The sequence below is a fragment of the Trematomus bernacchii genome, unplaced genomic scaffold (genome assembly GCF_902827165.1).
Source record: "Trematomus bernacchii unplaced genomic scaffold, fTreBer1.1, whole genome shotgun sequence".
Lineage (NCBI taxonomy): Eukaryota > Metazoa > Chordata > Actinopteri > Perciformes > Nototheniidae > Trematomus > Trematomus bernacchii.
In genome coordinates this window covers 14,435,473-14,462,101 of record NW_022987705.1, presented here as the reverse complement: position 1 = coordinate 14,462,101, position 26,629 = coordinate 14,435,473, and the positions used below count along the sequence as shown (strand labels likewise).

The following is a 26,629-nucleotide window of genomic DNA, read 5'->3' as shown; positions in this document are numbered from 1 at the left end:
GAAAAAACCGAATTTAACCTTTTGATAACGACATAGACTTTACAATGTAATCATTAAACAAAGTGCATAGATGCATAACCAAAATGTTATTTCAACATGTATATAATTTAGACCGGCATGCACAACAGGAAACAACTCGGATTAACATCACAGTTACAGTTTAGATACACAGATTTTATGATTTTATGACTTTACGGAAATCGGGTGGCTTTCACTGCACAGGCAAGTGAAAGTAAAAGTTAACAGCAGAATCACTTCTCTGAATCCACCCTTTTTGTATCTAATCTAACACAAGCGTGAAACACAGGCGTGAAATCAATTTAACAGGAAGTGTCACTACTGTGCTGTACTGCTTTTATATTTGATTTCGGTTGAGTCTTCATAAATGAAACGGATTTAATTTGAAAAGAGTTGAGACACAGATGATTAATCCACACAAGTTTATACATGTCATAAATTCTTGACTTTGATCATTGGGTAAACAATGGTAGCCATTTTATAAGAGCAGAAGTCATTACATTTGCAATTAAAAGATGCAGCCCCTTCTTAAGCTTCAGTGATATCTGAATTTATTTTGAGTCACTATCAGGGGCTGCTGATAAGCCTGTGCCATCAGTCAGAGGAGGTCATTTTAAATATTTAATCTCAAAGTTGTTTACCTTCTGCTTCTATATTTGAATACAGTCACTTTTCCAAGAAAATACTGCTACACCATTTTTACATGGTGTATTATGTGTTAGTAGTAGGGGTGTAACGGTTCACAGAATTCACGGTTCGGTATGTACCTCGGTTTGGGGGTCACAGTTCGGTACAACAAGAAAAAGCAAAAAAATGTCCCAAATGCATAATTCCAGGTTTGCTATTTATTTTTGAACAGTAGTGCAAGTTTCAGTATACAATAAGGAACTCTAACATTTTGAATAATTAACTGTATTACAAAGTTAAAAACAAACCACAAACAGTACCACACACACTCAGATGGCCATATTATCTATAATTGCTGATGTCAAACAAAGGTATCAAGCTGTAAAACTAAAAAGAATGTCTTGAAAATATTACAAAAATAAATAATAAGAAAGTGTTTCCAGGGCGCATTGCTGTTGAAATATATATGCCAATAGCTTCCGTTATTTATTTTGGTCTCTCGGCTTTCATGTCTATTGGCTTCTTAAAAACAGCGAGGATAAGCTGTTGAACTGCTGTTGTCTTTTGCCGGGCTCTGGTGATTGGCAAATCTGGGTGATGCCTTCTGATATGATTTAGCATGTTTGGCTTGTGTTATCATTAGCATACCGCACCGCTGTACAACGCCGGCACACCGTCCTCGTCCGATCCACCACTCGCACTCCATCGTTATTGTAGTCCACAGGGAACCCGAAATGTTCCCCACAGCTGAAGCAGGTGGGTCTTCTAGCTCCTGTGTGTTATCTGAAATCGCCATACTAACTTTTCTTCTTGTTCTTTATTTGTAAGTTTGAGAAACCGGCTCGAGATACACTTTTTGTTATATTCCATGGAATGCTCTTAACATCCCGATAGCAATGAATATCTTAAGTGCTTTGACAAAAAAATCCATAAAAAAATGTCATCTGTGGAAGCCGTAGTACTGTAAAAAGCACGACCAATCATTTTAGCCGGCCCGGCTAAAATAACTGGATGGCCTACCTGCCTGTCAGCCTTCCATCTGTGCACAAACTTATCTCGTGCCCTCATTGGTCATGTGCGCGTTCGTGTGTGTTGGAGGAGGGGCTCTGTAAGGAAGTGGCAGATTTTCTCCGGTTGTGTATTTTCAAATTCTAGCGATCTCGAGCCGGTTTCTCAAACTTACCTACCCTACCTTTAAAGGGCCCATGTCATGGCCATTTCCACTGATCATAATTACATTGTTGAGGTATACTAAAATAGATTTATACTGTGCAATTTTCCAAACTCACATTGGTTTCGCATACAGCATCTCTGTCAAGCATGTGTATTCAGCAGTATTCACTTTCTCCACTAAACGACTCGTTGGAGCTCTTGCCCCCCCCTCCCTGTGAGCCTAGTGTGCTCCGATTGGTCAGCTCGGCCACTCTGTTCTGATTAGTCAACCACCAGAGAGACTGCGCCCATGTCTCAGTGATTTTCCCGGCTGCTCTCAGCGTAACATCAGTCTTATCATGGCGTCGGTACAGCCGTATATTTGATATACATATATATTTTTAACTGTTGTTATAGAAGAGTGTGACGGCCCCAGGGCCTTTGTCTTACGATGGGGTGGAGCTGAAGAGGCTAATCAGCGCGATCACGGACACCTCCGGAGCCGTGCTATTAAGCCCAGCTGCCCGGAGTCACACGGCGGCCCCTGTCTCTCTCCAAAGCGGCTGCAGGAAGACTAACTCTGCGATCCTCTCAACCACCTATCTCTGCATTTACCACAATAAATGTGCCGTGGTTTTGTAAACTCGTGTATGTCTCCTTGTCTTTCCGTTGTGGCCTACGAGCCGCTCATAACAAAGAGTAAGTTATTTTTTACCCGTTATAAACTACTACTGTTTGATGAGAAATCAAATCATGGTTTGCTATATATGAATGATATGTTATAGGTGCAAATAATTCAGGGAAGAAAGGATAGGCCTACTAAGTATTTCCATTAAACTTTATTTTTAGAAATGTACAAAATGAACGTAAATATACATATATTGTTGTCGGCATCTTGCCTATAGCAGCCGGGGCTTTTTGAGACGATGCCTCAGTGTGGTCGTCCAGTCATGTATTGTCCGGCAGGATCTGTCTGGACGAAATAAAATGCAAATCACAAAATATTAGAGAAACTTAGTTGTTTTAGATTCGTTAGTAGTAGGAGTGTGGATATATCTAATGAACAGCTTGCCTGCTAATATGCTAACCTAGCTTTGTTTACCTTGGTAGCTAACACGATATGAACGTTAGCTTGGAGGAACGGAGTGTAATAAAACTACTATGAACAAAAGTTAGTGGTTCATATTAGGCTAGCAATAACGTGTTTATAATTGCATTATTCTACGGGTAGTCTGCTACGTTTGGTCATACAATGTTTCCCGCTAGCATGTATAGCTAGCCTCGTAAGCTATACATGCATAGCTAGCCTCGTAGCTATACATGTACTGTCACAATGTACGGTAAATCACCCGGAGTATACTGTATGAGTATTCCGTGTGTGTGACTGCAGACATTCTCCTGCCATGACAAACATGTAAGGCCATCTGCTGACATTGTAGTTGATATATTTAAACTCTAGCAACTTAGTTAGCACAGTTAGCACTGGCTTAGCAGTCCGAAACATGTTTACACATTTAAACAGTCGTGGTAGCTACCTTGTTTGATAAATACACAAATAACAATGCAAACTCACAGGTTGTGTACCCGAATCTTCCCCTGCTCCAAACGGTCCAAACAAGCTGTGCATATCCCGCCTCAAACTGGGCAATGTTTTGGAAGCTTTCGTCTGTGAAATGCCGGTTCTTCGAACCTCTGGAGGAACACGCCGCTGCTGGTGTGGCCATAGCTCTTCGGGATTGGTCCATTTCGTTCCGGGTACCGCATGACATCAGGCGGTACCCGGAAGAATCAAATGGGCAGTGACGTATCTCCCAACGAGGCGTTTTGGGGAGGTATTTTCTGTGTTAGAGTTTTACTCGCTACAGGGTGTACTTTGAGGGTTTTGACTCTGCACACCGTTTACATGCATAAAAACCTTCATAACACACAAGGGGACGGGTAATAACCGGAAAAGCATGACATGGGAGCTTTAAGGGCGGCTGGCAAACAGCTTTTAGGCGCAATACCGCCCCCTGGATTATATATAGTGTAATGTATACTGCCCTGAGTGACAGACTTTTTTCCCACTCATAATAAAAGGCGTATTCGTTGTGTGACTGCATGTGCCGAACCGTGACGTCCGAACCGTCACGGTTCGGGACGAATACGGATACCGTTACACCCCTAGTTATAATTTTTTTACTCATTGTGTTTTTATTATTAATAACATGTGCATAGTTTTTATTGTATATAATATTTAAGTCTACTCTTTTTACTTTAATCTGGGCTGTACTTTTGCCGTCTTAATGCCGTAAATTTCCCCCGTTGACAGACAAGTAAAGGAATTCTTATTCTGATTTGTAATTTGAATAAATGAAATCCATTAATTGGCTAGCACACAGAACTTCAGCAAGTTCTATCAGTAGTCATGGTCCTCTTTGTTTTGGCGACATTATGGAGGCCTGGATTTGTAAAATCTCGTCTCTAAATTATTTTCTTTTTTTCAGTCTTGAGATTCCACTCGGCTGCAGATGTTGTTTCTGTCTCAAACATTTATGGCAGCAACCTTCTGGTGTGCGATTGTGCTGCAGAGCTTATTAAATGCCAAACTCAAGTTGTGAAAATGCCATGGGTGCCTGCAGAGCTGCACAGTTGACTCTTCCTCATCATCATCTGCTCTTCCTCTCCAGTGGTTGGGTGCCCCCTCCTGCCAGCGAGGCAGCTACGCCTTCTACAAGTCGGTGAGCAGCAGACCTCAGCCCGACGGACCGGCACAGGTGTGGAAGCTCGGCGAGTTTTACTTCATCCGATGTGGACCGCAGGATCCCGTGTGCATCGCTGAGGTGAGATCACCTGCTCAAACGTGCCACGTTACTAATAAACCCACAAAGAGTTGACTCTGCTGCTCCCCTCAGAGTTTAGGAGGTCTTTCTTAGCCTATTTCAGCTCTTTGTTTTCTGTCTTCCGATCTGCAAACCTTACCTTGCTTTGGTTCACTCTCACCGCTCTCATGAGTGATTTTGGCCACTGTACACTTCCTATATCTGCTATATCTTTACTATGGACTAGCTGTTGAACATAATGGTGCATTTAACTGCTAAAAAGACAGATAGTGCCTTCAGGAGCTAAAACAGAGTTCAAATCGGACTTTGGCTGGACAAAAACACTTCTTTCCGAAAGGTGAGGTTGCTTTTGCTGTGGTGGTTTTGTGAACAGGCCGCTATTGTTAACACATTAGCCATTATGTACTTTATCAGGAGAATATTTTTCAGATACGTGGTTTTTAGCTTGTTAGTTATTTGCTGTTTTAAAGTAATGGTTATCAGTCACTTGCGATTGCGGCCCAGAAAACCTGTATGCTTCTTTGATAAATGCTAGTGGATCATTTCATTGAGGAGTCCAACCAGTTATGTTTGGTAGTGTGGTAACCGGACCTTGGCTGATTTTAAATTGGACAATTAGAGCTTTTCGAATGTTAGCTGCGTAGTCACAATGTGGAGTTCAGACGTGGCTTCAGACTGTCGGCACTTTATAGTTGGAGTACTTTTTCCCCCTCTCTGTAATTATTTTAGAGCTGAAAAGTCGACTATCCAATTAGTCTATTTACCATTTCAGTTTTCTTTTTGTTTTGTTCTTAGCAAAAATGCTAAACATACCTGATTCCAGCCTCTAAAATGTGAGTATTCATTGCTTTATCTTGTTCTGTGTGATCGTAAAGTGAATATATTTAGGTTTAAGACAAAACGGGCAGTATGAAACCGTCATCATTGGCTTGTAGAAATCGTAGTTTTTTCTTACAGTTTTCCAAACATTTACTAATTATTAAGGGGAATAAACAAATCGATAGATTATAAAACATGTCTTAAGCGGTACCCCTAGTATTGTTGTTTTATGTCGATGTTGATTTATATTATTATTTCTATTACTCCATTGAATGATACTCTTATAAGTTGTGGTAAGGAAAGGGCATATTAGTATTAAAACGATTGAATTGAAGCGGCAGACGCAGAGATACCCTGACTTGAATTCCCGAGCTCCATAAACATCGGATACTACACTTCCAATAATGCATCTTGATAGTGTCTTTAGTTAGATGCTTTTCCGAGAGCAGCGATACATCACAGCTTGGCGAAATGATGGCCCCGCCCACTTTCCGGTGAATTCAAAGAATAGGCGCCGATCGGAAGACATTTTTTATCACGTCTTAAGTTGCAAACAAATATCCAAAGTTGCGATGTTCTTAACTCTTATTTAAAAAAAAAAGGACAATTAAGAAAAGGACGGAGATCTTCGGTATTCTGAATTTTTTCATCTGATGGGTGAAAACCTCAGAATCTGTATTTACTGCCAATCAAATGACAGCGAATGTTTTCCCCCAAAAAAGGGCGAGGCATGACTTGGAGGGACCTGGATGAGTTGATCTACAGAGTCATTATTCTAGTGTTTTTCACACAAGAGTAGTACCACCCATGACGTATTAGTTGATCTTAAAATGCACATTTTGTTAATGTAACCCACACTATAACGGAACCCTAAATGGGTCACGCTGCTGCTCTCCTGCCTGCTCACACTGCGCTATAGAAGAATAATAGTATGTTTTATTGAGTCTGCATCCCACGGCAAGGCTAGATTTAGACAATTTAGGTCACAAGCTGTTAATGAGATGGCTTTCAGGTTAGTAGTATTGGAATTTGGAATTCTTTTTATTAAATGTAAAACCTATCTTTTTAATTTGGGTATTTCAGTGGTATTATTGTTGATGTTTAAGTGTTTTATGGTTTTGTGATCCAAGTCGCTCCGTTTTGCTTTGATAACTTGTTGTATGCATTTTACTCCTTATTTTGTACACATTTTTATTGATTTCATGTATTCTTATCTTGCTTTGTAAAGCACTTTGGGCTGCATCTTGCATGAAAGGTACTTTATAAAAACAGTTATTATTGACAGTGAATGTCTTTGTTTAAATGCCTGAATCAAATGCTTTCAGAAAATAAGAGTAAAAGGTCAAACAAGCACACAGACCCTTTTAATAAATGTATTATTTATAATGCTCCTCTCTTATGCAAAATATTATGAAATAGGAAACACGGTGTAAGAAATATTTTTGTTGAGATCAATCTAAAGGATACAGCTATGTAATGAATCCTAAATATTTAAGTATAAACAATGCAATAATTTAAAGAAATATCTTATATTTAATAAAACGTTAGAAGAACGATTTTGATAGAACTACTTTTATGATTCCAGGGGATTTTATTATTTCCCAATGCACATTATTTGCATATTTCACAGCTCTTGATTTCCATCTCTTATATTCAAATTATATTTCCCTGAAGATTGGCCTTCAGTTAATGTCAGGGATCACGTCGCTCCCTTTGTATTTCATTATTTTTTGAACTTGCGAGTCATTTATATTAACATTTATTTATTTATTGCCTTATTTATTTACTTGTGGAAATATTTCATAACCATATTTATTCCGTATTCACTTATTTATTTATACAATGAATATTGAATGAAATGGCTTTCAGTGTGTTCCTCAAAGCATAAATCCTCTTTCTCTGCTCATCATAAGATTTAAATATTTTCTCAAATTTGATTACATTGGAAAGAAAATACAGTAAACCCCGAACAGTGGAGTGTTTTATCCAAAGTATGAGACTCTGGGTGAGCATGGTTAATGAATAAAACCAAACAAAAACTCAAGAAATCTCGTTGTGATTCATCCAAGAAACATGTCTGACCTCAAAACCTGCACAATCTGTTCCCCTTCAGTTCAGATCACACTCGCATAATGTTGTCTTTTTCCTCTCCACCCTTCAGCGTTTTCAGGCTCAATCTGACGTCGTAGATTTTCTGTTTTTGGCCGAATATTTGTCTTTCTGTCGGACACTTCCTGTTTTTCTTTCCTGTTTCCTCATCCCTTATCCTGATTTATACTTAGACCGCAACGTTATTTTCCCAAGTTGTCATTAGACCTTGAATATTCAGCCCGAATGAGTATCATATTTCTCTTTTTTCCTTGATCGGATTGTGTTTCATCTTTTATGTTTTTAGCAACGTTAGCTGTGTTGGTTTCTCAGTCTAGAACAAAATAGGCCTTGAAGTTTTTTAAGGGCAACCAAAAAATCAGCTTTGTCCAGAAATAATGATGATAATAATTGTAGTAATTATAAAAAACAATATTAATTATAATTAGGGCTGTCAGTCGATTAAAATGATTAATCGCATGATTGTCCATAGTTAAATTAATCGCACATTTTTTATCTGTTCTAAATGTACCTTAGAGGATATTTTTCAAGTTTTTAATACTCTTATCAACATATGAGTGGACAAATATGCTTTATATGTTTGTTTACTATCATTTGAACAATGACAAATAATCTCATGAATATTAAACACAACAACCTGAACATTACAAATATTCGCCTCAATTCAACCTGGAACCTCTCTCATACAATACTGTGTGTGTGTGTGGTGTGTGTGTGTGTGTGTGGTGTGTGTGTGTGTGTGTGTGTGTGTGTGTGTGTGTGTGTGTGTGTGTGTGTGTGTGTGTGTGTGTGTGTGTGTGTGTGTGTGTGTGTGTGTGTGTGTGTGTGTGTGTGTGTGTGTGTGTGTGTGTGTGTGTGTGTGTGTGTGTGTGTGTGTGTGTGTGTGTGTGTGTGTGTGTGTGTGTGATGTGCAGCGTGATGTGCAGCGTGATGTGATGTGCAGCGCAGCGCAGCGCAGCTCAAGGCATATATGTTGGCGCTTAAAGGTGGGGTAGGTAAGTTTGAGAAACCGGCTCGAGATACACTTTTTGTTATATTCCATGGAATGCTCTTAACATCCCGATAGCAATGAATATCTTAAGTGCTTTGACAAAAAATCCATACAAATATTTCATCTGTGGAAGCCGTAGTACTGTAAAAAGCACTTATCTCGTGCCCTCATTGGTCATGTGTGCGTTCGTGTGTGTTGGAGGAGGGGCTCTGTAAAGGCCCCTACACACCAGGCCGATATCGGCCGTCTTGCGTTGTTGGGCGGAAACGGGTTCCTTGTCGCCCAAAATCAATTTGGTGTGTCCCGAACCCTCGGCCGTCACACGCCTTATTTGGCCTTTCACGATCGACACCCGGCCGATTCAACATGTTGAATCGGCCGGGTGTCGGACACAAGCTATCGGGCCAAGAAACCACTCTGATCAGCTGTTCAGCTAGCAAATGAGAAGCGAAACGGAAGTGAGGGACGTAAACAAACGATTTAAAAAGGCACAAGACAGCAGCTAAACACCAGCAGGTGATACTTAAAGACATCAAACATAGCCCTTAAATGTCCTCTCTTACCTCCCACACATAGCAGGGACATCTCTGATATCGGCGGGAGCGTCACCGGCTGTCCTCTGCTGAGAGCTCCGTGATTTGTTTGGTCAAGTCCGGTTTTTCATCTCATCGTAAATTTAGCAAGAAGTGGCCATTATTACATTGCTGACTCAATAAACTACACACCCGCCAGAACACTGCGATCATCAGATGCAGGTCTATTAACTGTGATTTTATAGTATGTCTGCACTTTATGTGCTCATTTCATCATTCATGTATTTTTATATTCTAAAACATGTTTTCGATGGAACGCACACGCTATTTGTTTGTTTATATCAGTCTGTTCTTCTTCTCTGTCTTCCGGTTGTTGCCTATTTTGAATGACGAATACACACTACCGCCGCCTGCTGGTAAGGAGAGTTATTGCCACTCACGCATGCGCAGTTCGTACGTGCTCGGCTGAAGTAAAGCGGTGTACACACGGCCAAGACGCAGGAGAACTCGTCGATGGATCTGTCGGTGTCGGATGTCGGCGAGTTCTCTGGTGACTGCCTGGTGTGTAGGGGCCTTATGGAAGTGGCAGATTTTTTCCGGTTGTGTATTTTCAAATTCTAGCACACTCGAGCTGGTTTCTCCAAAATTACCTACCCCACCTTTAATCAAGTGTCACATAATATCCAAAGTACCCAGCGCCAACATTTGGGTTACTCTTTTATCTATTAACCCAGCCTGACATGATAGAAAAATGTGGTCTGTCAAGTGTAACTTCTTCTTTTTTTTCTGTGTGTAATAATGTACTTTATCAGCTTTAAGGTTCCAGGTTGTTCTCTGTTCACAGAATAACTTTTCAAAGGACTTCAAACACAAAATATAAATTACTTTTACTGCTTTTCTGAAAACTCAAGTCATGGATATCAGTCGTCCAAGGTTCCCGGACGTCAGTGTGTAAATGTTGCGGTTGTTCTTCTTCGTGTGCAGGTGACTCTGCTGTGGGAGGACCAGACACGGCGCCACCTGCTGGCCAGCGCCAGACTCTACTTCCTGCCCGAGGACACGCCGAAGGGCCGCACCAGGGAGCATGGAGAGGTGGGTCAAAGGTCACGGGACGTCCTTCTCCTATTTCTTCATGAGAGGATTTTTCAGTTGCGTCTCCTTCCTCTTGTTCCTATCATCTGTAGTACTCTGTTTGTAGCTTTATTGTAAACTCCTGATTTTATTTTAATAAAAAATGACGTCTAGCTATTATCACTTCTAATCAACAACACTTAGTTTGTCTCTCATAAACCCCACAAGAACTAAAACATTTAATATAACGATCTGCAAATAGGATAACATATTCTGTTACTTATAATTGAAGACTTTAGCTTTCTATTTTTCATTTCAAGACTACATTTCTAAATTAAGTCATAAATTAATAAAAAATACATTTATCTTAAAGGCATTTACTAAATATATAGATTTTTTTTACCCCCCAAAAACTGGATCCACATTTACATGTTTAAATATTATGTAATAAAACTTTAAATGTAACTTTATTTTATTTCAATTACCATTTATAATCAACACCAAGTTTATCACACATATACCCACAGGAACAAAAACACTTCCTTATATGGTCATATCCACCACAGGATATGACGCACTGGAAACGAGATTAAAGGTGATGTAGTTACTGATAATTTTAGACTTTGGCTTTCCATTTTTTTATTTGGTCTGCACCATTTAGATTATAAACAAACATGTCTCTGTTTAGCTTGTAAGTAAGACTTATTTTAATTTATAATTATACATTAGAATGTTTTTGTCGTTTGGATTTTGTATAAATAATCTGAATCTAACTTTTTTGTCTTAAATTTTGTGGAAGTATAAAGTAGCACTATTTGAAGATGCTTTGAATAGTATACATAGGTAACCTTTAAAAAAACTAGAATATTACCTACATTATGAACATTAGGTACTATTCAAAATATGAAAAACAAAAAAGTGGTGTCACTCTGTGGACTCGTAATGAGAGGGAACGTCTCCCCAATATAATCTGGGGAACGCTTTAAGAACATCTATTAATAACCTCGTCACAGGGACACGGCCTCCTTTTTTCACCAAACATCTTTGGCCTCGAACTCAATGTCTTCTTGTTGATCAAAATGTACAAACGACAACTTCTCTCAGCTCTCTGTGGTCAGATATGTTTGATTTAAATGCTTAATTATTACTGCTAAATTCCTCCAAACTACACGCATATAAAGATTTCACATGGAGTAAGAAGTATTAAATGTGAATGTGTTTTTGATTAACACAGCTCTGCCGTCTGCAGCTCAGCGTTGAGTGAAAATCCTCCTTTGGGATTGAGACTAATGCATTACCCAAATGTAAATCCTTGATAATGACGTGACTTAAACCAAACTTTCCACATTTTGTACTTAGATATTCCATTGTTGAAGTCTCTATACTGAGGTTTTGAGTTGCCTGGTAGAAAAATAAGCCTTCTCAAATTTTTTACACAATAAGTGCTCAGTTCTAAAAAGTAAGAGCAAAGATCGAAGAGATTTAAAAGTTTTAACATACTTTTAACATGTATCCATTCAGTTAGACTACTTTTATGAGGAACAAAACCTATAATCTGGAAAATAACATCAGTTGAGACTTTAATTTAATTTTGTGTTGAGCTCATATTACAAAATCAATTTACCTCCAGGGATGAATAAAGTATTTCTGATTTCGATCAAAGACTGTAGCAGCACTTTTTCATTAGCCACGTTAACTTAAAACTGTATGAATTGTGGTATGCAACCGACAAAACGATATGATACACGAACAACAACAACAGATTTTCATTATGTATTTTGTGTATGCAAACAGTACGGATGTACGTGTTCAGTTGCATGTAAAGCACGGAGGTGAAATCAGATCAGTCGGTCACTCATGACGCACGTTAGTGTAAGGTGTGAACTGACACACTAAGAGCCGTCCACTAATCAACAAAAGACACGGAGCGTTATGGAAGCCATGGACAATTATTATAAAGACACTGGTGCCTCATCGACGAAATGCCATCACTTACACGGATAGATACAAATAGTATTGTAACATTAAAAGGTCTTTAGTACGACCACCATTATGGCTTTTACATATTGTTATAACACCCATGTTATATATTAACACACCCCATGTTACAAAACACCGTTATTACAGCTGTATTCGACCCATGTTACAACCCATTTTACACATGGAAATAGCCTGTTGAATGACTGCATCCCCTCTGATACAAAAACATTTAAGGGTAAATGAAAGAAGCACATTTCCAAAAGGGAGTTTTGTCTGAAGAATGAAGAGTTTATCAGGAGAGCAGAACATCTTCCTTCTCAGACATGTTTCGACTGCACCTTGGCCAATAAATTAAAAAAAGTTCCTCCCTTCTAAATGTAGCACTTCAAATGTGTGGCTTATTTAAAACCAATGCAGTAGCACTTCACTTTTAATCTAATTGTACTTGCAGGTTTCTTGCTGTTTTGATTAGAGGGTGAAAGGGACAGGCCTTGATTTAGAGCTTGAAATAATGTTTATTCATGACTTTTTAAAGAGCCACTTTATGTAAAAATCTCCTTGGCCCTTTGCGGTGTTAATGAGCTCCCACCTGGCTGCAGCCCAGAGGAGGAGGAGGGTTTTTTTGCGGGGGTTGGGCCCTGTTTCTCAGCCTGGAGGACCGAACAGGATCCCGGCTGACAAACTGGAATGGAGGACACGTCAGCAGCTTAACTTTAGACCACAGAAATAAATGAGCTGCAGTTAATTTGGTTTGTGCTACTCTGTGTAAATAATAAGAATCACAGAGTGAAATAATGTACTACTAAATGAGGTCATCAATTAAAAGAAGATATATTTATTAGGCATCAACTACAGACATCTCCTATTTAATTAGTCTTTCAATCGTTATTATTTTAATTTTATTGATTTGATAGTTTTATTAGTGATGTCAACTCATAAATTGGTATTTTAATCTTTATTACTATTATTTTTTTATTTTATAGGTTTAAAATTCATTGTATTAATTCATTTTCTCTTATGTCTTCCTTTATTTTACAGAGAGAATCCATTATTTATTTTAATGTGTTTTTATTATAGCTTTAATCTCCTTTTCTTGAATTGTTATATCATGCTTATTATGCTGCATGTGTGCAAAAAGGCTTTATTGTTTGACCTGAAGTGAATGCCAGCAAATAAGATCTGATGGAGCTGTTTTTTAGGACAAGCTTTGAATAGTAGCAGGGCTTTAATGTTGTATTTGGTTGAGGTATAGCCACAGTCATTTTAAAGTTATATCTACTTTGAATAAATAATAAGAATCTCAGTTTTTGTTCCTTTAGCTCAAGGAAATATACAGTATGCATAGTACATATATTGTCATGGCTGGAGGGCAAGGTACGCAGGACCCACATGCAGACAATTGGTTGAAAGCAGGAATCCTTTATTTCCAGAACTAGGCCAGGCAAACAAAGTCAAAACTAGGCAAGTCAAAACATAATGTCGCTCGGAACAAAAAACCCTTCCTACAACGTCAAGAATCGACTGACAGAAAAACCAGAAATTCAATGCACACAAGACTAATCACATAAACACGACACAGTCGAATAGTCCATTTAGCTTAGGAACCTTCCTAACGGAGTGAAATGACCCGGAAGTCCCTCAGTGGCAGCCATGATAAGTGCCGTTCGAATTCTCTAGATGAAAGGAAAGGAGGTTTCAAACTTCCTTTATAACGTCCTTTAGCCTAGGAACCACTGGACCTCCCTAACCGAAAGGAGAGGAGAAAATGCTGCCCCACAATGCCTTGCAGCCGCAGCATTTGCCGTCACACAACAGTCGGCCATTCACGGAAACAACCGATTATGACCGAGAAATGATATCATGAAAGTTACGGTGCTTATTAAGCTTTTTAAAACGTATGTGGCAACTTGCCAAAGTGCTTTGTTTTGAACGTTCATCAGTATTATAATCAAAAAGAGAAATATGAACGTTAGTTTTTACTGAAATGATCAAATAAAGTCAACATTTCACAGTCTTTACTGAGCTGTGTGGGGTTTGTTCAACTTTTAAAAGATGTTTGAATGGTGATATACACAGTGATAGATGTTAAGGACCAATGTTTATAATAAATACATTTGTATTGATTTTAAGATCTTTTCATACAATCATACGTATTGGGATCATTTGTATTAATGTGGACCGGAGGGAGAGGGTGACGAGCATAAGTTTCACTTTCCTTTTTTATTTCAATTCCAACTTTGGTCATGAAGAATATGTTTCTCTGTTGTCCCCGTTCATAAAGCATAAAACAACAGCATCAGAGCACGGTGCAGAGTCTCTAGATGAGTTTACAGTAGTCCCTCGTTCTTATTAAACATCCATGTTGTAGTCCGCTGTATAGAAAACTGTAGTTTCCATAGTTTCCCCACAGCAGCAGACACACATTTATGACGTCCGCTGGCGCATCATAAACACGTCGGATAGTGAAAGTGCAGTCGGATTCTCTAAAGTACCGCAGTCTCTTCTCCTAAATCCTTTTGAATTCTCCTATCCACTATCCCTTAACCCCATGACGTTTCACTCCGAGGTCAAGGAATAGACGATAGGGTTAGAATTTAGGAGCTGATTTTTGGACTATTCGACCGCAACCAGGGGCACAAGGTGAACACAGTCGGGTAATCAAGCAGGAGGGAACACAGAGACAGGAAGCAACAGACAAGACGGGGGGGTTTGGGAGGGAGGGGGGGGGGGGGTGAACACTTTTCAAAATAAAACCGGAAACCAAAGACAGGGGACAAAATAAAACAGGGAAAACTAATACGAATCATAACATATATGTTCATCAAACATCATAAACACACACAACATTGACATGGTGTCCTAATTCTTTTTTAATATTTTTAATAGTGGTGCGATATTGTTGTAATTCTAAATATAGGAATAACAGACTGAAAGAATATAGTGTATTTTCTAAATGAATGAAAAAAAAAACAATTTTTTTTGAAAGAAAATTATTTTTACTCCCCAAAAACTGGCTCCACATGGAAAATGTCTAAATATCAATACTCAGTGAAGTTCCCTAAACAACCAAAGGCTAAATTCACCATCTCACTTTTTCAAAAATGCTTCACTGTAAAGGTATTTGTGCTCTCAGCTGTGAAAAAACAACAAATTGAACACTTTTTGATCCGGTGCCTGTTTTGAGTACACACAGAACAGAAGTCAAATGTTTCTACATCGAACTCTTTGTGTGTTTTTAGGATGAGGTTCTGGCGGTGTCCAGGAAGATGGTGGTGCGGGTGCAGGACCTGGTGCAGTGGGGGTGTGCGGAGCCGTCAGGTTGGAGCAGTTATTTGAAAACACCAGCAGCCTGCGGGATTAACGGCCTCCACAAACCTCCACAGAGCAGCGACGAAAATGTCTGTGAGGAGACGACCAGCGAACCTCTGGAAGTCAAAATTGAAGGTAAGAAACACACTGAGACCCCGCAGTGAAGATACTAATCCGATGGTGCAAGGTTACCAATTTCACGATTCAAGTTTAAAAGGTTTTATTGTCAGTTGCACAACAGCTAAATAAGTACTCCATGGTAAAAATAAGTAGCAGTGTATTTGTTTTTAGGAAAAGTGACCATATTGAATTAAGAGCTAGCTGGTATTGTGCCTATTGTAAATAAACTGAGACAAAAAATAAGCTTGAAATTGCAGGAGGGTATATTGCACAAGGTTTTATATTTACAGACAGTGTTTTTTCCCATCAGGGGTATTCCTGTCTATATGTGTGGTGGTTACAAAATGTGAGGCTCAGGATGAGTTCATTTGAGACATCTTTAAAGCAAGCTTCATGATGGGAACTGTAGGGCAATTGAAAGAACAGGAAGTAAAAAAATAATAATAATAAGTGAATGAAAACATTTTTGTCTTGAACATTTAAACTCAGATTAGTAAGTGAAATAATTTGGTATTGATGGAATTAGTTCAATAGAGGTGGATATTATGCTAAATCCATACAGCAGCAACATTTAGAGGAGGCTTGCTTCACATGTTTCCGTCCTCTCCTCTCAGACGACCCTCGACAGGGAATAACGATCCTCAGCTACCCGCAGTACTGCCGCTTCCGCTCCCTGCAGGGCCGCATCCTGGAGGGGGCGAGGGGCCCGGGGCTGCAGGACCCCCACCTGCTGGCCCTGGGAGGTGTTCAGGTGCTGCCCCACATCCGGCTGATGTACTGCAGGGACACCTTCAACCACCCCACGCTGGAGAACAGCGCTGGCTTCTCCTGGCAGTTCAGTGAGTGTTTCAGATACATAAACACATTTTTTAAAACCTTTTTTAACACGGGAATTGTAACGATTGACCAATGTGGAGTTCCCCAGGGCAGATTTCCGTTAGTAGTTATCAAAGATTCAAAGGCTTTATTGTCATAGGCACAGTAGCTACAGTGTATATATGGCAATGAACATATTAAGTCCCAGGCTCTTCCAACAATGCAGCATAAATATATGTAAGACATAAAGCAATTAAACACATTTATAAAAAAAAAAAGAAAGCAATAAGAATAACTAAGGATGAAACGTAAAAAGGAAAAATGTTGTTTTGTTAATCAGATGTCAAATATATCAAGCTTATTTAAACTATTTATTAGATGTAAGAAAATCACATTTGTATTTCTGAAGGAAAAGCTTTAAACTATTTATGTTTTATTAGACATAATGAATGTTTGTACATTTAGGTCAACCACCTTAGTCCTTAACTGAAGGTGAAGTGAAGCCATTAAAAACGGGCATGTTGCACCTAAAATGTGACTAAAAGCTGATAAGAGATACGTATGATAAAAGAGTACAGCCTATGAATTCAATTTGCATGCACCTACACACACGCAGCTTATCAAGGACCCCCTGCCCTTCTCAATGATTCTTTAGAATAAAATAGTTATTTTTTTCATTCTTTGAGTCCTTACAAGTTGTTTTTAATGTTTTTCGTCGCCGCAGGTTGTCCGTCTCTCAGTCTACGAGGGCGACCTCGCAAGAGGAAAGCCAGAGACGGAAAAGAGTCTCCGACCTCCGGCCAATCAGATTCCTGGATCGAGAGGATGAAGGTTTGTTCTTTATCTGTACTAATCTTGCCTGTGCGTGTCTTCTTATACATTTTATTTTGGGTTGTTTTTAAAGGGTTTACAGGTGTTTATTTAACAAGCGTGTTAGGAATTCTTCATCTTCATAGAATCTTACTTTGAAATAAGCTCTTATTTTGGAATAAGGGTTGTTTATTCTTCCTGTTTAAGCCGTTTGCACTCGCAGTGCAGAAGTCCTTCGGAGAAGTCACTGACGATAAACTTCTGATGCTTCTTCCATTCTTATAGTTCATCTCCATTATTCATCCAACCTGCTGTATCGTATGGACCATCCATGCTCTAGAAGTAAAGTGTAAAATGTTTGCCTAATTCAAAAACCGTTAAATCCGTCTGATGACTCACTGACCAGAGCCCTGTAGTGGTCGCTTACACAACATCAGTTTAAAGGGGTCCAAAACCCAACAAAGTGTTAATGAAACCGTTTTGATATACATTATGAGCTTTATATAATTTCTACTTCCATTATTGGTATTTTTCTGTGAACCGGTTCATCTTTACCCCCAGCATCTCTTTGTGTCTGAGTGTTTCTGTTGTAACTGTGGATGTCCCCCCCCCCCCCCCCCCCCCCCCCCCCCCCCCCCCCCCCTCAGGAGAACGTGATGGGCAGCGTGGAGGTGGGCTGTGAGGGCAGCTGGCTCCCTCACCCTGAGGAGCAGACGTTCCTGGATCAGCTCTTCTCCTACATGGAGCGCCTCGGCTCACCCGTCCACAAAGTCCCCAACCTCGGCTTCAAGAAGAGTGAGTTTTCTATCTGTATTTCACTATGTCTTTCTTTTTCTTTCTGAGTCTCTTTCTTTCATTTCGGTCTTTCCTTTTAGTTTAGACTTTTTAGTGGGACTTATTAAACTTAACAGTAGAGAAACCCAGGGTTTCCCACATAGACTTTACTTGGGCGGGCCGCCCAGGTATGTTAACGGCCGCCAAAGTATATTTCGCGACCCATTTAGGTGTAATCTTTATTTATCCGTCCGCGAGCACGACGCCATCTGCGATCGATTAACTACCCCTCCTGCACCTGTTCGCTCTGCTGTCGCGGCCCGCAGTAACTCCGCTGCGAGGCTCCGGCAAACAGTTCATGAGCGTGCTCCACTAGCCCCCCCCCCCCCCCCCCCCCCCGTTGGTGAGCGTGCTCCACTAGCCCCCCCCCCCCCCGTTGGTGAGCGTGCTCCACTAGCCCCCCCCCCCCCCCGTTGGTGAGCGTGCTCCACTAGCCCCCCCCCCCCCGTTGGTGAGCGTGCTCCACTAGCACACCCCGACACATGTGTCTGGATATGCACGGCTGCAGCAATGAACTCCTGCTCGACTGGTTTAATTGTCACATGTTCAGGCGTTGTATCTGATCTCTGCTTTCAATTCTAGTTTACCCACTGCAGAGAATCTTATTAAACGGCAATAACAAATTGTAGCTATAAAACGTATTAATCCTGCTCTTTTTATTTAGTTTATTACCTTAAATACCTTAAAATAGCATTTTATATCACAATCAGATCATAACACCACATTTAATTCTACTATGAGTTCATAAATTAAAATATGTTTTCCCTTTAGTCCTTTAAACCTCCATATTCTTAACTATCTTGAAAGAAAACCCTGACTATTACATTTATAATCGCATTTTGTGTTGTTTTTAGTCAAATTGGACGTACAGCATGCCTCATTTGTTAGGCTTTGCTTCACCATCCATAATTGAGTTAGCTGATTCACTTACAAAAAGGTACAAACATTTTCATTATGCCTAATAATACTAAAACAGCATTTACAAAAATAAATACTTCTCTTACATTTAACAAATGGTTAACTGAAATTGATATATTTCTTGTCTTGGGACATTTTGGGGATCTTGATTATATTTTTAATTAAGTTTAATGGTTGCTAGATAATAATCTTTAAAGCCTCTGTGTTTGAAGATGTGAATATACGGAAGCTGAAATCATAATGTGGTCCTGCTCTCTGTTTGCCCCCTCTCTGATCGGGTTCCTTATCATTTAAGCGGCAGTGAAACCCTAAAAGTATAAACACAGGGGGCTTTGTCTCATCTACATCTTTGGAGGCAGCAGAAACTAAAATCCTGCACATTTAAATGTCTCTGCAGGTTTTATCCCATTTGTTTAGTCAAATGAGATAAAACGTTTTTACTTTAGAGTTACAACTTATATCAGCTCGGTGTTTATTATATTTGCATGTCTCATCTGTTTCAGTTTAAACATGTCCGCCCTCTCTCTCCTCAGTTGACCTCTTCAAAATGTACTCTGTGGTCAAGCGGCTCGGAGGCTACAAAAAGGTGAGTCACTTCTGTTTATTAAGATCATTTAGTCTTAAGTCTAGGAGAATGGTTTTTTTTCTATAATGTTGTATTCAAAGATTGAAATCACTCTTATGTCTATGTGCTAAAGGAATTCAGCTACCACCAGTAGACTTAGCATATTAGCTTAGCAAGAAGACTTTTTTTACTTTCTTACTTTTTAAACTATTTTAAGAAAGTTTAAAAAGAGCCAGGCTTGCTGTTTCTCTAAGGCCCTAGACCCACGATTTTATGAGGCCAGAAAAACTGTGAATTAGGACCCTCCGGCCGGTACTAGGCCAAGTGGAAACGCAACCAAAAACGGGCCGCTGACGTCACAGCCCTCTTAAACCGTGCTCCGCGCTGTAGTGGAAACGCGCCATAAGTTTCCAATCTTAATGCTAAGCTAAGAAAAAAGGGCAGCTAGCTGGAGCATTAAGTCTACAGACATCTAAATGTTTGATGCATGATGTAAACTATACTTTTAATAACAATGATAGTACTGTTATGTACAGTTTAAGCAAGACAAAGAAAAGGGGAGATTTATTTTCAGTACAGATAAGTCAATAGTACCTTTTTAATTGAGAGATTTAACTGTGTAAAATGAATGAAATAGTGGAGTTTTGCCTGAAACAATCTCAGCTGTTTACAGTAAATTAACACGCAACAAAAGCAGCTCTACGTTAAATGTAAACAGGCCAGTGTGACAGAAACGGGCGGTGAGTTTTCAGCTCAGTGCTGCTCTGTTTCACAACAAAAGGCCCGTTCAACACACCCTCTGGAGACCGAGCCTTGTACTGAACAATACTGTGTTATACAACGTAGTGTTACAACCATAATGACACTCTGTGTGTGAGTGGTGTGGTTGAAACAATTACACACATTATACAATGTAACACATTATACAATGTGACACCACTCTGGTCATGACACAAGTTTTACTGTTATTATTATTAATATTATTTTGTATGGATTTATTTATTTTGTCTTGTTATTATATTAACAAATATTTTTTTATTATTACCATTATTAATTTGTACAACTATTAGTTTTATTGTCATATTCACCATTAAGTGTTTTTATTTGTATTAACCGTATTTAGTAGTAGTAGTAGTAGTAGTAGATCTTTTTTATTATTATTTATTTTTATAGTACGATTCATAATTATGATAAAAAACAAAAAAAAAAGTTCCATCAAAAAGGTACCTAATCCTAAAATAGCTACAGTCACTCTTGATTCAACTCCTCATTCATAATTAACAACACATTTCATATTTTATTAGTTTTTTGGTCCGGTTAATGCAAAGTTACCCATATTAAGCATACATAAACCTCTTTTTCTCTGCATTTTAGGCGTTCAAAGCTGATCATCTTGATGTTTTTGTGTGTGTGTCACAGGTGACAGTGGACCGTCTCTGGAAAATAGTTTATAACGAGCTGGGAGGATGCGCCGGCAGCACCAGCGCTGCGACCTGCACCAGGAGACACTATGAAAGGTCAGAAAAAGAAAGAAATCCTGAAGAAATACATAATTTAGACTCGAAATGAGAAAATATGGTCCTAATTTCAAATACCATGCTCTAAGCTTCCTGTAACCGTGTGTCTCAGGCTGATGCTTCCTTATGAAGAGCACCTCAGAGCAGGAGGAACTGAATTCAAAATCCCAGAGTGCCCCATGCCTCAAAAACCCAGAGCGATCAGAGGAAGAAAACCACTTCAGAGAGGAAGGAAACCAGGACCCAAATCCCAAGAGAAGAAGATGGCGACCGCTGCTGCTGCTTGTGCTCGTACTGTAAGTGACACACCAACATAAACAGTAGTTCACTTACTTTACCTCTTGTTGTACTACCAAATTTCACATTTGACATTTTCATTCAGAAATCATCATGTTCTTGCCAGCTTTGGCTCTTTACCTCAGCTCAGAACAAAATGACATGTGTCTCGATATGTAATCAGATGTTGAGAAATATCTGAATGTACCTTTTAACCCCAGATATTGGAAATCTACTTTGACAGGCAGAAATGTACACGGGTCTTCAGGTGCATTAAGTGTTGAAAGATATTTACAATATTGAATATTTGATAATAATATTAACTATATTAACTATTGTTTCAATAAGTATTAATTAAAGTGTTCTCAGTTCTGGCGTTCTGCTGCTTTCATTGTACTGTAAAATGTTCCTTTCCAAAGGTCATCTAAGCATGCTTTATCTTTGCACTTCAGCACTTGTTGCTGCATTGTCTTTTTGAACAGTTTACTCAGCTGTTAATTGTTATGTGTTAATGGCTGTGTAAAGCACTTTGAATTGCCTTTGTGTCTGAAATGTGCTATATAAATAAACCAACATTAACCTCTGACTTTGATCTCTCTGACAGATCGTGACCCCGAACGGCACCTTGGTGGTGAAGAGAGGACGAGGTCGGCCGCCCGGCACGCGCAATAAATCCACGCTGATCGCTCAGGCCAAGATGGTGGCTCAGCAGCAGGCTAGGATCAAATTAGAGGCGGAGTCTCAGCTGCTGAGTCCTCTGCTGCAGGGTGGAGGCGCTCTAACCCTCATCAGCACACACAGGGTAACGCCTCAGCTTTTCAGGAATACTAAATCAGATCTGTTTGAATTTTTCTTTAAATCGGTTTTAATTCGCTTTTGGATTAAATGGTGCACCCAAAGACACAGAACGGTTTATTTTTAAGGAGAAGAGCAAATATAGTATTATAAAAGCTATTTCGGTACTTGAGTAACATTGTGAAAGCAGGACTTTTTCTTGTAACAGAGTATTCCTACATTCTGGTATTTATACTTTTACTTAAGTATAAGATCTGAGTATGCACTGCTACCTTTAAATGTATATATATTAAACCTTTATACATATACGTTCACCTGTTTAGAGTTTAACTCATGTCATTTTAGTTATTTCTATTCATGCTAATACTACATGTTTATTCTTATTTTATTGTATTCTTATTATCCCATGTGTACTATCTTTGTTTCTGTCTTATTCTGTTGCTGCTACAACACCTGCATTTCCCTACAGGGATCACTAGAGGTCCATCTTATCTCTGATGAAACCTCTCTAAACACTAACCGTGACCTCCCTCCTCTTCCTCCCCCTCTGCAGCCCATACAGCCGGCCATCCTCGTCAACATGCCCCTCACCCCGGACCTCTCCCCCATGTCGGCCCCCTTCCTCCCCTTCCAGCCCAAACCAAAGGAGCTGAATTCGGACCGGGGGGAGTCAGCCCCCCCCCTCCTCCTCTCCACGCTGCCTCGCCACTTCGTCGGAGGATCTCTGGGCGGTTTCAGCCCCATCAAAGGCGTCTGCCCTCTGGACGTCTTCAGGAACCGCATCAGCCTCCAGAGGGGCCCGGAGAGCCCCGCCCTGACGCCTCAGGACCCCCCAGCCCAGCACCATCCCATCGTCTACACACTCCAGCCCAAAAGTGGAAGCCTGGACACGCCAACACACCCCAGCAGGGAGCAGCTCCAGCCTCAGCCCCACCTCCACCCGCTGCACCAGCAACACAACCACTGCTCGGGGTGCGTGGTGGACGAGGCGGCCCCGCAGAGGGGGGTCAGTCGGGACGTCAGGAACCGGCCCCCTCTGCCCCCCCTCCGCGTCCTGCCTCTGAACCTGGACTGCAGCGTTCAGGTGTGCAAGCTACTTTAAGCTAGCTTTAATAAATGAGTAATGCAGTCCCACAGCGGGGGAATGTACAATGTTTGGGGAAAGTGACATGGCAAATAAAAGGCAAGCTATAATAAAGTAGCTAGTATGTTCAATATAGAGAAAGCACACATTAGAGATAAGAAAGTAGCAGCAGAGTAGCAGCATTTAAATAGATAGATATAGATAATTATTAAGGTTTGTGATGCTTTGCACAGTAGAATTGCCCCAAAAATTGTTTATATTGCACATTACAGGCATGTTGCGCAAGAATCTCTGTTTTATTTAGTTACACAAGACAAACGTGTTTTGTGATATTGGGCTATATAAATAAACGTTTGATTTGTGCAGGTGTGCCAGCTGATGAGGACTCGTCTGGGCTCGTCTCAGTTCCAGACCTTCACCCGCCGCCTGTCCGAGGCTCTGTCCCAGGACCTGAGCAGCAAGCCCCCCTGCTCGCCCATCACGCCGCCCCCCGAGCAGGCGCTGCCTCTCAATCTCAGCAAACGCTTCGCGGTGAAGAGACCGAGCGCCGAGGGACCGGAGTCGAGTCACGGGGACGTCAACGGGAACGCCGATCAACCTCTGTCCAAGAGACTGTGCACAGAGACGGCGGATAACTTCGGTCTGGGGGGCAGCGGCGGGGAGGGGGAGCAGGAAGTGGAGATGAGGAACCAGGAGGAACCAGCAGATCTCAGCTCGCCCAGCAGGATCAGAGCCTTCCTGCTCAGCCTGCCGCCCTTCCAGGTGAAATTCGAGGAGGATCTGAACGGGACGAGGTTTGGGAAGTTTCTCCCTCCAGGACCTATGGAAACCCAGAGGTCCGCCACAGAGACAGGAGAGGGAGGAGTGGCGGTGAAGAAGGAGGACGAGGTGTTTGAAATGGAGCGATGTGAAACTGAGAGGAGCAACAAACAGGAGGAGAAGGATCACCTCTCCGCTCCGGCTGAGCTAAAGAGAGCCGGGCCCTCAAACACTGACACACACTGTTTTTAGCCTTTATTCACTCTGTTGATATTAGCATTTTGTGAGCAGAAAACTGACTGAAATATATGGGAATGTATTGGTTTTGGAATGTGGAAAGATGTATCCGTCGTGGGGCTTGGAGTTGGTTTTGGACGCCGGGCGCTTCAGTGTGGTTCCGGCTCAGGGTAAAGGATCCGGCTCAGGGTAAAGCCTGGATACGCGGAGCAGGGATCTTTCTTTGCTTCATATCTGAGAACATTTGAACTCGCAACTTCTCTTTGTTTCCAATGATGTCTCCTTGTTATTTCCTGTTTTTCCGATCATGTCAATAATTGAACTCTGCAGAGGAAAGATGACACTGAGAATCATGACAATCACAAATCAGTTTCTCTTCCTTTCTCTGTCGGTTTCTGTCTCTATAAGGTCAAAAAGAAACAGAGGAGTGAGACTGTGACTCTTCTACAAACACTGCCATAACTCTCCATAACACTATTAACTCCACTATTCAATGTTATGGTTAAACATTGAATAAGATCCATATGAACTTAAAATATAAATCGATTCTATCTATGGGTGATGCTATGCATCAAGACGTCATAACGAAGCATCTCGAGTGTACTGTAGTTTGGTAGTTTCATTTTTAAATTGTACTCTCCTTCTGTAGAGAGATAGTTATTTTCTGATAAAGTGTCTCAATGTTATCTGGAGCTCCTTGGTCTTCACACTATAGCTCGTTCCGTGAAGCCTTTCTATAGTCCTGCTCGTTAGCTGAAAGTATATCAACTCTTCTTACACATATGTGCCTTAACGGCCTGCGATCTGTTTCATCGCCGGCTTCAAATACATTCACTTAAAGAGATACCTTGATGTTGCACCTCTGCGGTTTTCCTCTGCTCCTCAGAAGGGCTGGGTATGAAGCACTCATGTGGATATGAGACGTTACAGAGAAATATAAACTGTAAAATAAGCCAAAGTTGTCCAATTTTGAATGTTGTCCTTGCGTTAGCAGCCATACATTAATTGGTCTGACTAAAACTGGTTAAAAAAGAAAGTTTTAAAGAGAACAAATCTGACATTCAATGCCAGTTCTCATTATACTCTGTGAAGTGTTTCATAATAAACAGTGTTGCGGTTCGATACCCGGCCCTGCTGTTTGTATTGTAAAGACAGCGGCCTTGCGTTGGTGCCGTCATCTCGCTTTCATTACAACCACTTAGGGCTGGGCGATAGAGATTATATCAAATGTCAGGATATATCTGTCCCAATACCTCCGTCAAATGTGACGACATTGTAAAGTTGTCTATTGTTGTCTTTATAAATAATCAGTTGTTGATATATTGACTGTCGTTAAAAAAAAAGAATGAAAATGACATCACTTGACTGTAATTCAGCCTTCAGGAGAAGACATCCCTCATGCCACAATGCAACATCTGAAATCCCACACTATATCGCCCGGCCCTCAAAGGAGAAGAAAACGATGTGAGCTGAAAAATGAACATGTAGCCCAAACATTCAGACTACCTCAGGTTCTTTCTTTTTCATTTCCACCTGCTTTATCCGTTTTAAGGGGGGCTGGAGCCTATCCCATGATGCATTTGGGCAGAATGCAGGGATGGATCCTGGCCCATGAACACAGCCTCAGAATCAGGTTGGGAGTTTCCCGGTTTCACACATGTAGCACAGAGCAGAAGGTGGAAATGACTGTTTTGGTTTGCACGCAGGAGGCCTGATTAGACGAGAATTACACCGCGAAATCAGCTCTTAATTTAGTCATAAATAACCGTGTCTCTTGCCGTTTACTTGAGTTTTTCCAGACGCTCGCATTTCCTGTTTCACCAAAGAACATGTTTCGGGTTTCTTAACCTTTTTAAACCTCTTCACTTCCACACCCAGCTTCTTCCTCTTCATCTAAAGTGCCAACACAAACTACCGACTCCATATTGTGACAGAAAACGTTGTGTAGCTGAAAGAGAAAAAAAAAATGTCAAGGTATCCCTTTAATCTCAGCCTTTTTCCTTCGGTTTGTTTTCAGCACACCTACTGTACCCACGTGCTTAATTTGTTACTCCATATTTATATTTTCGACCTTTTATTCTCCCCAATGCCAATGTTTTATTACTTTAGGAGTGGAAGCAACTACGACACCGATTTCCCCGGTGCTGTTTATTCTTAGTTATGTACCCATATTGTTATTTTTGTATTCATAAAGCTGCAAATTATTTTTCTTTTCAACAAGTCATTAAATCTTCTTTATCGACTTGTTCCTGTGTTTGAAACTCACATGACTTGCTATGAAAATATTTGCAGTTTTGTTCTGCTTTATTTGGCTGTTGTTGGCTTGGTTTGAGAGGGATATGAACATCGTGTGAACGGATGCACGAGTAGAGAAATGTAAACCTAGTAGATCGCTGAAGAAGCACCAAAGCACACGTTTCTCCTCCAGAAATCACCAGACCTCCAAAACCTTTCTAGAACATTTCTA

General features: G+C 40.4%; 1 protein-coding gene across 2 annotated transcripts in view; it reads left to right on the top strand.

The window, feature by feature from the left end:
- The window catches only part of zgc:77151 (uncharacterized protein LOC337153 homolog), a 42,053-nt gene extending 15,644 nt beyond the window's left edge, over positions 1-26,409 (top strand). Inside the window, exons 1-13 of one of the 2 annotated variants that reach the window (XM_034140147.1) lie at positions 4,547-4,619; positions 5,415-5,452; positions 10,056-10,163; positions 15,362-15,566; positions 16,166-16,390; positions 17,092-17,198; positions 17,825-17,972; positions 19,463-19,515; positions 20,914-21,011; positions 21,124-21,307; positions 21,892-22,089; positions 22,636-23,166; positions 23,533-26,409. In XM_034140147.1, coding sequence (XP_033996038.1) covers positions 15,389-15,566; positions 16,166-16,390; positions 17,092-17,198; positions 17,825-17,972; positions 19,463-19,515; positions 20,914-21,011; positions 21,124-21,307; positions 21,892-22,089; positions 22,636-23,166; positions 23,533-24,177 — 2,367 coding nt within the window. In that variant the 5' untranslated portion in view covers positions 4,547-4,619; positions 5,415-5,452; positions 10,056-10,163; positions 15,362-15,388 and the 3' untranslated portion in view covers positions 24,178-26,409. Of the gene's footprint in view, positions 1-4,466; positions 4,620-5,414; positions 5,453-10,055; positions 10,164-15,361; positions 15,567-16,165; positions 16,391-17,091; positions 17,199-17,824; positions 17,973-19,462; positions 19,516-20,913; positions 21,012-21,123; positions 21,308-21,891; positions 22,090-22,635; positions 23,167-23,532 lie in introns of those variants that run through there. The other variant, XM_034140146.1, reaches the window with a different exon arrangement.
- The last annotated feature ends 220 nt before the right edge of the window (positions 26,410-26,629 follow it).